Below are 17,295 nucleotides of genomic sequence, written 5' to 3'. Positions count from 1 at the left end.
TCGGAGTGACTGACAGACCGTCGATCAACTGACGGTCCGTGCTGGTCATCTATTGATCCGTACTGGATGCTGAAATTTGGGGGTCAGACTTATGGCCCTAGACCATGGACCGTGGTCTGACCTACGGTCCGTAGGTCCTGGTGTGGGTCTACCCATAGCCAAACTTTTAGGCTGAGTTCTGGGGAAGGTTTCAGGTGTGAACCATGGACCACCAGCACGGGCCGTCGGCCACCCTACGATCCATCAGAGGCGATCGTGAGTCGCACCTGCAACTTCTGAAAACAGTTTTGATGTTCATTTTTGGATACGGGGTGTTACATTATCCCCCCCTTGGAAATATTCGTCCTCGAATGAAGACTAACTAGCTGAAATGAAGGGAGAGGGTTGTAATCCCTAACACTAAAATACTGAAGCTGATTTCTGACTGAACTAAGTTCCAAGAACATGGAAATACGTTGTAAATGCAAGTACAAACTGAGAAAACATGATATTAAGACTGAATCTACGCATGAATAACTGAAAAACTGAAAAGGAACTAATACCTCAAGCTGGAGTGGAATCGGAAGAAAATAGGTGAGGATACTTGGAATTCATGGCTGCTTTTGCTTCCCAAGTAGCTCCCTCTACGGACTGACTCCTCCACCAAACCTTGACTAAAGTGACTTTTTTGTTTCTCAATCTTCTAACCTGACGATCAAGAATCTCAACTGGTACATCCCCATACGAAAGACTATCTTTCACGGCCACACTCTCTACTGGAACTACCGATGCTGGGTCACCCACACACTTCTTCAATAGTGAAATGTGAAAGATTGGATGCACTACTGCTAATTCTGCTGGCAACTCTAACTCATAAGCCACTTTACCAATCATTTTCAGAATCTTGTAAGGGCCTACATATCTAGGACTGAGCTTCCCTTTCTTGTCAAATCTCATCACCCCTTTCATAGGTGACACTCTCAAGAAAACCCAATCATCAACTTGGAACTCTAGTTCCCTTCTCTTTACATCTGCATAAGACTTCTGGCGACTCTAGGCTGTCTTAAGTCTATCTCTAATGAGTTGCACTTTCTACATCGCATAAAGGACTGAGTTTGGCCCTATCAAGATTGCTTCACCTACTTCAAACCAACTAACAGGAGATCTACACCTACGCCCATACAATGCCTCATAAGGGGCCATCTGAATGCTGGAATGGTAACTATTGTTGTAGGCGAACTCTATAAGAGGAAGGTGATCATCCCAACTACCCTTGAAGTCGATCACACAAGCTCTCAACATGTCTTCTAAGGTCTGAATGGTATGCTCTGCCTGACTATTCGTTTGTGGATGAAATGATGTGCTAAGATTAACCTGAGTACCAAGACCTTTCTGAAATGACTTCCAGAAATGAGAGGTAATCTAAGGACCTCTATCTGAGATGATAGGCAAAGAAACCCCATGCAACCTGACTATCTCATTAATGTAAAGCTTGGCGTAGTCCTCTGCCGAATCTATAGTCTTGACCGCCAAAAAGCAAAAAGACTTAGTGACCTGTCAACTTTCACCCAAATGGAGTCATGCTGTCTGCGAGTACGAGGTAAGCCTGTGATGAAATCCGTGTTGATTACTTCCCACTTCCAAGTAGGAATGTCGATTTCTTGAGTCATACCCCCTAGTTTCTGATGTTCTACTTTTACTTGCTGACAATTGGGGCACTTAGCCACAAAATTTGCTATTTCCCTCTTCATGTCATTCTACCAAAAGACTTCCCGCAGATCATGGTACATCTTACTAGCGCCTGGATGAATAAAATACCTAGAGTTATGGGATTCTGCAAGAATCTGTTGTCACAACTCGGCCACATTAGAAACACATAATCGACCTTAATAGCGAAGCACACCATTTCCCTCTTGGTAGAATACCTCAACTCTCTGTTAATGGACTGCACCCTTGAGTTCGAGCAATATCGGATCACTATCTTGCTTTTCATTAACCTCCACTACCAATGAAGATTCTGAGCCATTTTGAACTATCACACCACCACCTAAAATGTTCATAACACGAACTCCTAAATGAGCAAGCCTGTGAACATCCTTTGCTAGCTCTTTTCTTTCTTCCTTAGCATATGTTACACTACCACTAGATAATCTGCTAAGGGCATCTGCTACTACATTTGCTTACCAGGATGGTAATGAACACTCATGTCATAATCCTTGAGGAACTCAAGCCATCCTTTTTGGCGAAGATTCAACTCTTTATCGGTGAACACATACTGAAGACTCTTTATGGTCTGTAAACACATCTACATGAACACTATACAAGTAGTGCCTCCAAATCTTAAGTGCAAACACCACTGCTACAAGCTTGAGGTCATGAGTCGGATAGTTCTTCTCATGCACCTTAAGCTGTCTGGAAGCATAAGCTATAACCTTACCTAGACCGACTCTGGATGCATCACAATAAATCACATAACCGTCTGAACCCTCTAGTAGAGTCAAAACAAGAGTTGTAGTCAACCTAGTTTTCAGTTCTACAAAGTTTTTCTCACAATTATCTAACCACCGGAACTTGACCTTTTTCTGAGTCATGAAAATCCTTCCACAAACCTTATAAACCCAAGAAACTTTTGATATTTGTAGGAGAGGTAGGTCTGGGCCATTGTTTCACTGCTTCTATTTTTTGGGAATCCACTCGGATCCCTTCGCTGGATACTATATGCCCAAGTAAAGCAACTAACTGCAGCAAAAACTCGCACTTGCTAAACTTAGCGAATAACTGATGATCTTGAGAGTTTGCAGAACAAATCTCAAGTGACTTGCTTGTTTGAGGATATCATCAATAAAGATGATAACGAACAAGTCCAAGTACTGCTTGAACACTCTGTTCATCAAGTCCATAAAAGTTGCAGGAGCATTGGTTAGTCCAAATGACATTACTACAAATTCATAATGACCATACCGAGTTTTGAAGGCTGTCTTCGAAATGTCACTCTCTCTGACTTTGAGCTGATGATAACCCCGATCTGAGGTCTATCTTTGAGAAATGACTAGCACCCTGGAGTTGGTCAAATAAGTCATCAATCCTGGGATGTGATACTTACTCTTGACTATGACCTTATTCAATTGCCTATAGTCGATGCACATTCTGAGATAACCATCATCTTCTTCACGAACAACACTGGTGCACCCCATGGCGAAATACTAGGTCTGATAAAGCCCTTATCTAGAAGGTCTTTCAACTGCTCTTTCAATTCCTTAAGCTCGGTTGGAGCCATTCTGTAAGGATGAATAAAAATAGGATGGGTATCTGGAAGTAGATCAATTCCAAAGTCGATTCCCCTTTCGGGAGAAACTCCAAAAAGATCTTCTGGAAACACTTTTGGAAACTCATTAACCACTGGAACTGACTCAATAGTTAGGGGTTCGGAGATTGAATCTTTAACCCGAACTAGATGATAGAGATAACCCTTAGAGATCATCTTTCTGGTCTTAAGGTAAGAAATGAATCGACCCATAGGCGCTAAGTTACTACCCATCCATTCTAAGATTGGTTCATCTGGAAACTGAAAACAAACAATCCTAGTTCTACAATCGATTGAGACATAACAAGAATGTAACCAATCCATGTCTAAAATGACATCGAAGTCTACCATTTCTAACTCTACAAGATCTGCTGAGGTGACTTTCTGAAAGATTATGACAGGGCAATTTCTGTATACCCGTCTAGCTATAACTGGGTCACCGACTGGAGTAGAGACAGAGAAAGGTTCTGAGAGAGTTTCTGGACTATATAAGGAGTTACAAAGGAAAGAGTAGCCCCTGGATCTAACAAAGTATAAACATCGAGAGCAAAGACTCGTAACGTACCAATGACTACATCAGGAGAATTTTTCTGATCCTGGTGAGCATGGAGAGCACAGAGCCTGTTTTGGCGCTGTCCGCCACTTGTACCAGATGAGTTACTTTGCTGAGTCAGGCGACTTGCTGGTGTCGCTGAAGTTGTGGCCTAAGCTCTACCATTTCCTCCTTAACCCTATTTAGAAGGACAATCCCACAATCTGTGACCAGACTGACCACACCCAAAACATCATTCCTTTCTTGCAAGGCACTCTCCCGGATGGTTTTTACCATACTTAGGGCAAGTTGGGCAGGTTTTAATTCCTGAAACACTTCCCTGAGATTTAGAGCCTGATGCCCTACCTTTTTTATCTAGTCTAAACTTGTAGGACGAAACACTAGCTGAAGAAGGTGCTGTAGCTGAAAATTTCCTGTGAGCAATTTACACCACCCGTTATCTGCTGAGAATAGTCATAGTTCCTAATCCTAGCCTTCTTGTTCTCCTTAGCTTGTCCCCTAAGCTTATCACCCTCAACCTGTTGAGCATGAGTCATGAGCCTAGAGATGCTCATATTTTCAAGCAACATAGCATTTCTATATTCTGTCTTCACCAAGTCTGATACTCCATATAGGAACTTATTCATCTGAGCCCTGGAATCAGCAAACATGTGAGGAGCATACCTGGAAAGTTTGGTAAACTTGAGCCCGTACTCTTGGACTGTCATGCTACGTTGCCTTAAGTTCATAAATTCCTGAGCTTTCGCCTTCATTAGCTCTCTTGGGAAAAACCTGTCCAAGAAGGTCTCTTTAAAGCAAAATGGAACCCGGATTTTTATCTGATTATCCGGTTCGGTAAGAACCGGTTCCTGTCCGGTTCAACGGTCAAATTAATTATTATTATTATTATTATTTTAAAGTTGAACGTTATAATTAGCCGTTGGGCTGGGGCCCAAAACGGCTCCAAATTTCCCCCCACCCCTCTCTACCTCTTAACATTATAAATATACCCATATTTTTTCATTTAAATCACAAATTCACAAACTATTTCATTAATATCTTATAAAATCTCTTAATTTTCAATCTCTCATAAATTCATAATTATTATTTTGTGATATTGACTTGGACTTCGAATTTCGGAGATTTATTTGAAGTAAATCAGAAGTTTCAATTGGCATCTCTCAATTCCGGCTTTGGTTATACGTCTACTTTTACGTAGACGTTCGGTACATTCGTTCCAACTTTAATTTTTTATTTGTTTATTAATTAAGTTAATTTTTTTGTTATATTATCTTTGCATGTTTTTCATAATATTAATTATTTTTAGCTTGACATGAATTTGGAAAAATATAGTGGTAAAAGACCAATGTCGGAAAGAAAAAATAATCGGGGAGGAGGAAGTAGTTCTGATTCTAATAATTTGTCACCTCCTAGATTTTGAATTAATACTAATGATTATACTCATGTTGATGAAACTTCTTTTACACGAGACTCACGACCTATTGAATTTAATTTCGAAAATGAAGTAGATCATGAAACTTTAAATAGATGTTTTACTAATTTTGAGGAAGAATTAGATGAGGAAGTAGAAATAAATGAGGAAGATGATGAGACCCCTACCCCTACTAGTCCAGCTACCGAATTACCGAAACAAGATGAAGTCCCCTCTTTACCTACTTTTTCAAAGACCGATGTACATGTTAAAAGATCTTTAATATGGAAATTTTTGGTACAAAATGAGGAAAAAACTACTGTTACTTGCACGAAATGTAAATTGATCATGAAACATGTAACTACGGGTACACAATGGGGAACAGGACGACTAAGAACACATTTGAGAAAGTGTAATAAAGAATTTGCTCGCCTAGATGATATAGAAAGGGCTAATAGAAATGGAATACCCATACCTGAAAATTCTATGGGAGTTGGAGGTTCTAATATGGTTCAAAGTGTATTAAATATGACTAACCGGGCTAGCCGAAGCACACACCACACACATAGTAAAGAAAAAGATCATAGAGAATTAGCTAAAATGGTTGTTGTTTGTGGTTTGCCTTTTTCATTTCCTTCACATCCTGGTTTTATTCGGTATATTCGGGAATTGTATAACCCAGATTATGAAGGTATTCCAAAAAGTACAATTAAAAGTGATCTTTTTAAATATCAAAAAGAATATTGTCATTTTCTTCGTTGTTTATTTGTTTATTATGATTGTAGATTATCTATTACTTCTGATATGGGACGTAGTCCTAATGGTAATGATTATTTTACAATTACTGTCCATTGGATTGACCGTGAATGGAACATGTAAAAACGAATATTAGGATATAAATATGTCGAAGAAACTAAAATCAGTTCTTATATAGCAACAAAAATAAGCTCTATTGTACAATTTTATGGAATATGTGATAAAATAATGAGTGTCACTTTAGATAATGCTTCTAATAATTTAAAAGCAATTGATTATTTAAAATGTAGACTTTGTCCAATTGATAATGATTCTTTTCATATTAAGTGTGCCGCACATGTGTATAATTTGATAGTAAAAGATGGTATTTCTTAATTTGGAATTTCTTGTGAAAAAATTAGACTTGCTTGTAATTGGATTTTTAAAGCTAAAATAAAAGTTAGAATTATAGAATTTAAAAATCGTTGTAAAGAATGTGGACTTGGATATAGAAAAGTTCCAAAAGAAGTATGCACTAGATGAAATTCTTTATTTGAAATGCTTCAAGTTGCTTATATTTATCAAGAGCTGGTACAATTAGTTTTTAATGCTCATAATGTGGACCCGAATTTGAAAATTGGCTATGAAGATTGGGAAAATACAAAAGAACTTATTGAATTTTTAAGTGTTTTTTATAAAGCAACAAATGCTGCTTCTGGTCAATATTATCCAACTATTTCTTCTGTTTTAGTAAATATTTGTGCTATTTCATCTGAATTTGCAAAATATAAAGGAAAAAATTGATTTGAAGATTCCCTTGCTTTTATGATTAAAAAATTCAAAAAATATTTTTTCCCTATTCCTCAAATCTATTTGACTGCTACTACTTTCAACCCAAATTACAAATTAAAAGGTGTTGAAAGAATGATTGAAAAGATTTATGCAAATTTAGAAATTAAAGATGATGAAACTCCTAGTGTTGAAAATTGTAAAAGTAGCATACATATAAAAGTTAGAGAGTTATATAATACATATAAATCTATGGAAAAAAATATTCCAATAGTTGAACCTCCATCTTGTAAACCTAGAAGTGATGATACGGATGATTGAATGGATGATTATCTTGAGCTTGAAGCATCTACTAATAATGATTTTGATTTATATTTCAATCAGGCACGGGAAAAGATTAGGCATGAAGAAGGACAACTTCAAGCTCCAATATTAGTATGGTGGAAGAATCGCGAAAATCAATTTCCGACCCTAGTGCTAGCGATTCAAGCATCATCGGTCGCTTCGGAGCAAGCGTTTAGTGCGGCGAGATTTATGATTGGAAATCATCGATATTCATTAGCAAAGGATAGTTTAGAAATATCAGTGTTGTTTCGAGATTGGGTCAATGCCGAAAGAAGAAATACCGGACTACCACAATTAAATAGCCAAATAGAAGACGAAATAGATGAAATATTTGGTGATAATAGTGATGATGACGTGGAAGCAATGGAAGAAGAACGATAATTACAAGTTCCCAAAAATGTTTCTTTTGAAATGATACAAAAGTTACGAAAAGATTTTAAAAAAAGTTTTAATTGTTAGTACAATAATTAATATTCAATACCTAGATTATGTACTCTTTGTCTCTTTCTAATATTGTATTGTACAATTTATTTATTTGAATAAATATACGGCTATTCGCCTTGATTTTTTTAAAAAATAGTCTCTTATATTTAATCCAAGTCATTTTAGAAATTTAATTTTCAACTATTTTAATATTAGTTTAAACTTTAATATAAAATTGAATTTTAAGGTTTAAACTTTAAATTCAATATAAACTTTAAACTTTAAAGTCAATTTTAAACTTTAAATTCAATGTAAACTTTAAAATTTAAACTTTAAAGTCAATTTTAAACTTTAAAGTTTAAAGTTTAAACTTAAATTCAATTGAAACTTTAAAGTAACTTTAAAGTTTAAAGTTTTAGATTGAAGTTTTTTAATAATATAATTTTATTAATTAATAATATAATATTATATAATAATTAAAGTTAATAAAAAAATAAAAAAAATTACCGGTAAACAATGATCCGGTAAGAACCGGTTCCGGTCCGGTCCAAACCGGTTCCTATCCGGTAACTAAGGGACAGGACGGAACATTTGGAAATTTCCGGTAAAACCAATTCCGGTAAATAAATCCGGTAACGAGGATCGGTTCCGGTACCGGTTCCGATAAAATCGGTCCTGTTGATCCGGTCCTGTCCAATTGCCAGCCTTACTAATAATCGATAATAAAATCACATGAGCTAAATGTGGATTTCGATGTATATGCCCCATCGAAAGGACCCAATACACCCGGCCAAAGGTGTAGAGGACTGCTGGTGTGATCACTAAAATGATTCCCACAGAAGGGACTTACAACCTACGTGGCTCGTAGTTCTGGGACTATATGGGTGACTGACCCTAGTCCAACTCGGTATTATGCTACTCCCAATAGATTAAATGATTAACACATTATGACTGAATTTTTGAAATATACTATATAGCTCAAAATACTGGCATTCAAACTAAGAATGCACATTTATATATTGATAATGAAACATTCAAACTGAGGCATGTACATCTGAAATATTCAAATATCTGACCTAGCATGTATAATTCAGGAACTAAAGAACTACCAAGCTAGGGTTCTGAAATTCATGCAAGAAACGAAGTAATAACATGATAATCACATAATAACTAATTCATGATAATCTGCTGAAATTCTAGAGACCGTAGGTCTAGTTAATAATAGGGAATCAAGAATCTGACTGAAATCTAGGGACCCAATGGGCGAAAGAAACCCACTAGTGAAATCCCACATACCTGGTGACAATTCCATGGAGAAATCTTTCGATTTTGGGCTGGAGCTGGCGGAATCTTGTTGCGTTCTTGAACTCTGGTTCTTGACCTCTTTTCTCATCTTATGCTCTAATTTTGATTAATGAATTGACTTAGGTAAGTTCTAGTTATGTTTCTAGGCTTAAATTGACTAAAACTTCATAATTTAGGGTCTAAACGACATAGTTTAGGGGTCAAACGAATAAGAAAAAGACCAAAAGACCCCCGACTTAACTGTTGTCGGAGTGACTGATGGACAGGATTGACGGATCGTCGATCGACTGACGGTCCGTGCTGGTCATCCGTCGATCCGTACTGGAGGCTGAAATTTGGGGGTCTAACCTACAGCCCTGGACCACAGACCGTGGTCTGACCTACGGTCCGTAGGTCCTGGTGTGGGTCTACCCTTAGCCAAATTTTTGGGGTGAGTTCTGGGAAAGGTTTTAGGTGTGAACCACTGACCACCAACACGGGTCGTGGGTCACCCTACGGTCCGTGGGTGGCGATCGTGAGTCACACCTGCAACTTTTGGAAAACAGTTTTGCGGTCCATTTTCGGATATGGGATCTTACAGTAGTATGAACAAATGTTTTTGTGTCTTAGCTCAAAAATCATGACCTTTCCGAGAAGTCACAACACTTTGGAAAAATCACAACTCTTTGAAAAAGTCACAACTCTTTGGAAAAGTCACAATTTGTTGAAAAAGTCAAAACTCATTGGAAAAGTCACAACTCATCGAAAAATCACAACCTTTTGAAAAAATTCACAACTTATAAGAAAAGTCACAACTGATCGAAAAAGTCACAACCTAAGTTAGGGATATTATAGTAATTTAACATTCAAGTTAGGAGTTCATGTTTTTAAGATAAATATATATATATTTATGTAGTTGTATTGGAACTGATCTTATAAGATGTCCTACATGGTAATTTTGTGTCCCTATGTTACGTATATTATGTCATGTATGATATGTGTATCTTTTTTTTCAATTTAATATAAATTTAAGTGTTTACTTATGTACACTCAATGTTGGAGGGCATGAATGCTAGCTGAAGTCAGGGTAAATGGCATATATATGTATTATGTCTTATTTTATTAATACATGATTTTGGGTTCTTAAAATTAAAAAAAAATCAGAGATTTAACATGTTATATCATTACAACAATAAAATAGACATTTAGTGGCAATATGTTGTCCTTATATTGTCGCAAAAACATTTAGAGGAAATTGAATTGATGTCATTATATCCAAAATTGCTAAAACCTTTAGCATCATCAAAGTGTTGGTTATAAATATTCATATTTATAATTATTGCTAAATATAATATAACAACTATTTTCTGAGAATCAGGTTACTGATAGACATCTGAATTTATAACAATTTGTAGAATATTCTCATACTATAAGGATATGATGATTCGATTGATTGAACAACTGGAGAAGCAATTGATATAGTTATTATTATCCTTGATTCATCTTGCGGGATAATATGTGTAAGACTTTATTAATTAATATGAGTAAAATGATAAACTCACTATACTAATCATTGTTTTTCTATATATAGATGTGTCGATTCAAAATTTAATAAGTAAAAAAAAGATGGATGAAGTATTTGTTATATATATATTGAGAAAAAACTGAAATATATCATCAAACTTTGAGAAAAAAACTCATTTATATCATCAGTTAAAAATTTGATTCATGCATGCCATTATAGCCGACCGATAGATTTTTAATCACATGTAGCATAATATGTACTATATATCGTGCACTAGTTAAGCTTAAAATAACATTATTCTGGATAAAATTGATTTCTTTTTCTTTTTTTTTAAATAATTAGATTACTTATTGGGAATTGGCAAATTTTCATTTCTACTGTAATAATTGAAAAGAATTAGTCGATCCTTTCATTTTTTTAATATATTAAGCCATCACCATTATGTTGTGAACGTTAAGACGTGGAGGATTTGACTTGACCCTATCATATTATATTTAGCAAAAAGCATAGATAGTATGGTAAATCAATATCAAATTTATCAAATCATAAAAATGTTACATGATCCAAAAGAAATATAAATTTAAATCAATTCGTAAAACATTCTCAAAATAAAAAATAAAATAAAATACAAACCCTTAAATTTATTTGGCTGTACCAGGAATTGGAGAAGTATACTTTAGAAGCTCTTTGTCCTTCTGAAAAATTAACATTTCATCTTCTGGTAATGTGATTAGTGCATCTATCCCTTCTTCACTCGGGTCATCAAAAAGCATGATACTTTTCTTCACTGGATATTTTGTATATGTAACTTTTATAGGGCTACCCCATCCAAAATTATTCTTACTATATAATCCAAAATTGCACACACTTGTTGATAAATAAATATCAAATATATCCTTCTCCATCATGTCTACAACACCTTTCATTTTTCCAAGTGCATATGGGACTATCTGATTCATATCTAGATTCTTCAACTCGTTTCGAACTTGTTGTTTAACTTTTTGCAACTGAGCAACATAGTTAGACAACTGTATCTCATTTTCTGTCATTGCTATTGTGCTATAGCCACATGTCGCATTTCCTATTGTGTCTAGTGGAATTAGAGGGCGTAAATTTATTACCTGGCTCATTAGAGATGGTTTAAAGAAGCCCAAATTTTCCATAGATGCAGTCGCCCCACATTTATGAATAAGTGCTGTGGCAACTTCAACACGAGTTGGATTTTGTATTCCTGTAATACTATTTTTGAGTCTTGTCAAATTTGAGGATGAGAAATTGTACATTCTTGACACATGTTGTTGTTGTGATTCAGGTGAAGCATTTATAGACATAATATTTGGACCACCATCCATTAGTGGAAAAAAAGTAGATGCATTAAATTGAGGAGATGGTTTGAAATCCACGTGTCGAGCTGTAGTGGCCCAATCATTAATGAATTTAGCAAAACTATATCCATCAGCAATTTTATGTGACATACATGCACTGACTGCTATTCCGCCACAATCAAAATGACTTAATTGAACCACTAGTGGACTTCGATTCAAGGTACTACACCAAGGCAAGTCTTGTTGGAAGACTACATCCGCAACATCATTAGAAGAGTTGTTGAGAATTTCGGACATTGAACAATTGATTTTGACATTTAAATACTCAGCACCTGTGTCATCACAATCGACATAGGTATTATTATCCTTGATTCGTCCCGCAAAGGGATAATAAGAGGATAATACTTTTGAAAGGGAGTTTTCAAGAATTTGTGATATTTGGTTTTTGTTATAATTTTCAGGTTTGGGGTACAATAAGGCCATTGGTGAATATTGAGGAAGATTTATGCAATCCATTAAAGAAAGATTGTGTTGTCTAAGTGAAGGAGGAGTAGGGGATAAAAGTTTAATCATTTTCCTAGAAAGAATTGTTGATGATGCCATTTTAGCTATCAAAAAGTTTGAATGTGCCCTTACACTTACACATTCACACTTATATAGGCTACCAAAATAATTATTTCCTCCGTCCCATTTTATATGAGTTAGTTTGACTTACTACAAAATTTTATGCGTATGTAGACAAAATTTCATGCATAAATTAAGTTGGCACATATCTTTTGATGATTATATTAAGACACTTGGTTTAGTCAACTTCGAGATATATATAATTGATGATATATAGTTCAAATAGGAAACACAAACAATTAATAGTCAAAAAAGTGATACTTCAGAATTGTTTTTAACCATTATCTCTAAAAGCTAAATTATTTATGAGTCCAACTGTGTGTTCTTAAGGAATTTTATCCAGTTATTATTGTTCAAGATTTCGAATTAATTCCTCCCAAAATAGTATGAATTTTTTTTTTGTAATAGCAACACTTTAAATTACAAAACTACGACGAACTCAAAAATAGTGCAAATTACACTTGACACGTTCTTTTATTTTAAAAAATAATACATAATTAAAAAGAATAAAGACTTCGAATTTCAATATATAAAATTTGAGATAAGATCTCTTAAAATTTGTAGCTAATTATTATTTTATTCCAGGTGTTTAATTGTAGCAATAAAATCCAATTAAAAAAGTACAGCCATGTGGAGAGGAAAATATATAAAAATAATTGTTGATCATCAGTATAATAATTTTATTAAATTTAGAGGAAATGACGTGCGTTCTTGTTCCATTAAACAAATTTGATTTTGAATAATTAAGAGAATATAATCAACCATATCAAAGATTTATGCTAATTATTTTTAAAAAAATCATGTTGGTAATTTAAACATCAAGAAAGTAATTAATTTATTGCATGACGTGCTTGCTTGTTCCATTTAAATAAATTTATTAAACAACGTGCAAGTTTGTGAGTTGATATATCAATTAAAATAAAAAATAAAAATCCAAGTTTACTGAATTTAAAATATATATAAAAATTTTTTTTAAAAAACTTAATCCCTTCTTAGTATTCGAGGTATTGATGTTGCTTACAATGAATACAATAGGTAATCAAGAATTTACTTAACTAAAAATTTAACTAAAAATTTGAAGAAGCAATTTATATTTATTGTCAACAAAGAATAGTGTGAACATATGTTATTCATCAGAAAAGTCACAACATATTCAATGTGAAAGTGCACTATTCAAATTGCATCCTTTTTCCACATATCTTTTCGAGAAAACACCTATTCAATTCTGATTCACACCTTACGAAATCCAACAATCCCCCATAAGGATATCGATCTTGACATTTTCAAAAAACACAAAACTAAGACATAATACATAACTATGCCCTTTAACTTGTCTTCAGTTGACATCCATGTCCTTCAAATTTGGGTGTGCACAAATCGACACTTAAACTTGTATAAAATTAAATAAGTAAACACACACATGTTACAAGACATAATACAGGTATGACACGAATTGCCATGGTAGGATGCAACATAGGACGAATAATATTCTGTCTATTTTTTCAATTTTATACAAATTTAAGTGTCTACTTGTGATCAAACTAAATGACACGTATACGTATTATACCGATAACTAATGAGGGACTAATTGTTGATTGTTCATCAATAAACTATAGTACTTCACAGCTGCCATATGTATTTTGTGATTCATTGGCCAACTAATTGATCTTTTGAATATCCTAAAAAAAATCTCAAACGTGCAAAACATTTAGTTTCTTATTTAATTATTCCATTTTAATACATTAAATTCCATCTAGAAATATATCTTACTTGCTAGCTCAACAATTAATTGTTAGAGGACCAAAAATGACTAATAACAACAATAGTTTTGAAGGGTCCTCTTCAATATTTAGTGAGAAAATGTCACAAAAGGCAAATGAAATTAAAAAAGAGAGAAATATTAATACTAATACTATTGCATTTTACAAGCTTTTTTCATTTGCTGATAATATTGACATAATATTGATGTTTTTGGGAACAATTGGTGCTTTTGGAACTGGACTAGCTCAGATTATTTTGCCTGTGTTGTTTGGAGATTTGGTGGACTCATTTGGATTAAACCAAACTTCAGGGGTGCTTCAAGAAGTTTCCAAGGTAATTTATTTTTGTAACAATTTATTAGTAAAATTGTTTGCGCTTTGCGTTTGTATATTTAAGTATTACAGTCATTTAATTTTAAATGTCATATATTTGAAACACTTAGTTCTATGCATTTCTCTTATTATTGGCTTTTTATCCCTGTGAACAATGTTTTAATGATTAGGCTGGAATAGTGATATGATTCGAACCTGTAATCTTTAGGTCATGAGTATGATGAGTGGATCGGTTCCTTTTATACCGTTTCCCTCTTCACTTTTGAATCACATAAAGATTTTTAGTTTAGCTGAGCTATCTTAATCACTATGACTCTCTTTTTTTTTTTTAAATGTAAATTCTCCTTTCCCCGAATCCTAACGATGATTGAAGCCTCTATATTAAAGGTTTTACGCGACTTTATCTTTTCGAAGATGGACAAACTCTTCTTTACATACACAAATTGATGTACAAAATTGAAGACGATCACGTTTGAATGTGATAGGCCGTGTTGAAAATGTAATTAAGTAAATAAAGTATTTTTTTTAAAAAAATAACTAAATGAGATAGTCATACACTACATTATAGAATCAAAACAAGCCTCGGGGAAAAGGAGATTTAGACTTGTATATGAGACAACATGTTGAGAATATAACTAAATAAATTAACACATAAGATCAATAGTATAATTGAGAGGGTCAAATAAAAAGATTAAGAGCGAAGGATAAAAAATACACCTAAAATATTTGTTTTTTATAAATTTCATACGTGAACTATGAGGTGTGAGTTTTCTTATGCAAAGTATTGTCGAATGTTTATTGAAACATACTTCAATTATTTACAACAATAACATATTCAGTAAAATCTCACAAAATGAGATATATGTGGAAGGTTGAGTGTATACCCCAGGGCGGCGCCCCTTTGTGGTCAGGTGTCATCCGAACCCTCTTCGATGGAAATTATTATTCATACATGGCTAAAATATTTTTTTCATCTATACGGTAGATGTTGAACCCCTATCGGCTAGTTTATGTGTTTGCTTGTTCAGATTTTGAACTCGTTGGTGAAAATCCTAGCTCAGCCACATTTCACACCCCCTAGTTCTTGCTCCTACTCTCGGACGAGAGGTAGATATGTTGTTTCTGAAACACCTGTGACTCTAGTAATACCTTAACTAATTAGATATTGTGTTGGATGAAACTAGATAATGAGAATCAAGGAAGATGATAGTGCGAGGAAATAATGTAGAGAAGGTGTTTGATGAAACTTCCCAAAGAAGAAACCTGATGTGGTCAATCTATCGTTATTCGTTAACATATGCATTGCTGTTTAGCAACAAAAGTTGCTAAATCCTTCATATGTGCATATTATGAACAATCATGACTCTTGTTAAGCTATGTTATTTTTCAGGTATCATTAAAAATGGTTTATTTGGCCATGGCTTCAGGTGTAGCAGCATTTCGTCGTAAGTCTTAACTAACTATATTTTGTTTGTGCTTGTTGAAACGAAAGTATGGAGTTATTTCAATGTATATTATCCAAAGAAGACAATGATTTAAATACAGGTAAAGAAAAGACTAACTAAGGTAACTAAATATCTAAATCCCTAAGAATCAACTAGAATATTATATACAAGGAAACATATAACTTTATGAGTCTCTAACACTCCCCCTCAAATATGAATATTAAAACTTGAATTTATGTTTTTGCAAAGGAGATAATTTTTTGGTAGTTACCCATTTGAGAACGTTTCTAATAAATTTTTACTATATTAGAAGAGTGAGGATATCAACATGTGTGCTTTAGATCATTAATTCATTTTATTGAGGGTAATTTTGTCATTGTAACTAATAGTCCTATTCTCAATATTATTTCACGTGGTTTTGGTTGCCATCTCAGTGTTACAGATGGCTTTATGATTTAGGATGAAGTTTAAAAAGAAAGACTTTTATTTGAATTTATGATTTAATATAAGCGATAGATTTTTGTGTTTTATAAATTATAATGAGTATTATAAAGTTAAATTATTATTAAATATATAAATATGTCCTTTTTTTAAAATTAATTTTAAAAAATAAGTAAATCATATAAATTAAGAGACAATATATATGTGTATACAGTGGCGGATCTACCTTGTGCATAATGGGTGCTTAAGCACCCACTGCCTTTTGTGACAAACAGTAATATTTATGTATAAAAAATTAGTATTTAATTGAAATGTATTAATTGAGCACCCAATTTAAGTAGTAATTTTTGAGCTAAAAAAGTTGAGCACCCATAATATAAAATTTCTGGATCCGCCAATGTGTGTGTGTATATATATATATATATATATACACACACACACACAGGTTTTTCGGCACGTGCTTTGCACATGATTACCAATTCAGAAAATATATGTTAAAGTATATTGTATTGCTTATTTAAGCAAACATTTGAATAATGAGCTTTGCACAAAATAATATTGTGGATTCTTTTGTGAATGTTCAATGTTGACCGTCATATATATATCTCTTATTCACACGAACCTACGAAGATGGTCAATGAAATTTTTTATTAGTTCAATGCAATAATGTATATATTTATGTCAATTGGATGAGGTGTAATAATGTAATTAATCGTATCTCAGTAATATTACCTTATAGACGATATTAGCCTCTAACTGACTAGAAGTGCTGGGACATGCCCCAGCTAAGTCTAGCAAAACTGAAACTAAAAGACTGAAATACTGAAAATATAACATGACTATTGTCCTCGACGAATGAAGACTCACCACTTATGCTGCTGAACTAGAGATCGGGGACCGATCTAAGCGTGAACTGAATGCTGAGAATCTGAACCTACATCACAAGAAGATGTAGCGCAGAGTATGCGTCAGTACTTGAAAGGTACTGAGCATGCAAGATAGAGTAAAACTAAAATAAA

The 17,295-nt window shown here is 33.9% G+C and overlaps 1 protein-coding gene across 1 annotated transcript; it reads right to left on the bottom strand.

Moving 5' to 3' along the window:
• Positions 1 to 10,989: 10,989 nt before the first annotated feature.
• On the bottom strand, positions 10,990 to 12,276 carry LOC125844106 (acylsugar acyltransferase 3-like). The gene has a single exon (XM_049523355.1). It carries the CDS (start codon positions 12,274 to 12,276, stop codon positions 10,990 to 10,992), a length of 1,287 nt encoding a protein of 428 aa, XP_049379312.1.
• Between the last annotated feature and the right edge of the window lie 5,019 nt (positions 12,277 to 17,295).

This window comes from Solanum stenotomum, chromosome 11 (genome assembly GCF_019186545.1).
Source record: "Solanum stenotomum isolate F172 chromosome 11, ASM1918654v1, whole genome shotgun sequence".
Taxonomy (NCBI): domain Eukaryota; kingdom Viridiplantae; phylum Streptophyta; class Magnoliopsida; order Solanales; family Solanaceae; genus Solanum; species Solanum stenotomum.
Note: the sequence above shows the minus strand (reverse complement) of the source record. Positions and strands in the feature narration are given on the sequence as shown.

Bases quoted from the DNA above. Each gene is read 5' to 3' on its own strand.
- LOC125844106 (XM_049523355.1), bottom strand. From the start codon at position 12,276: ATGGCATCATCAACAATTCTTTCTAGGAAAATGATTAAACTTTTATCC.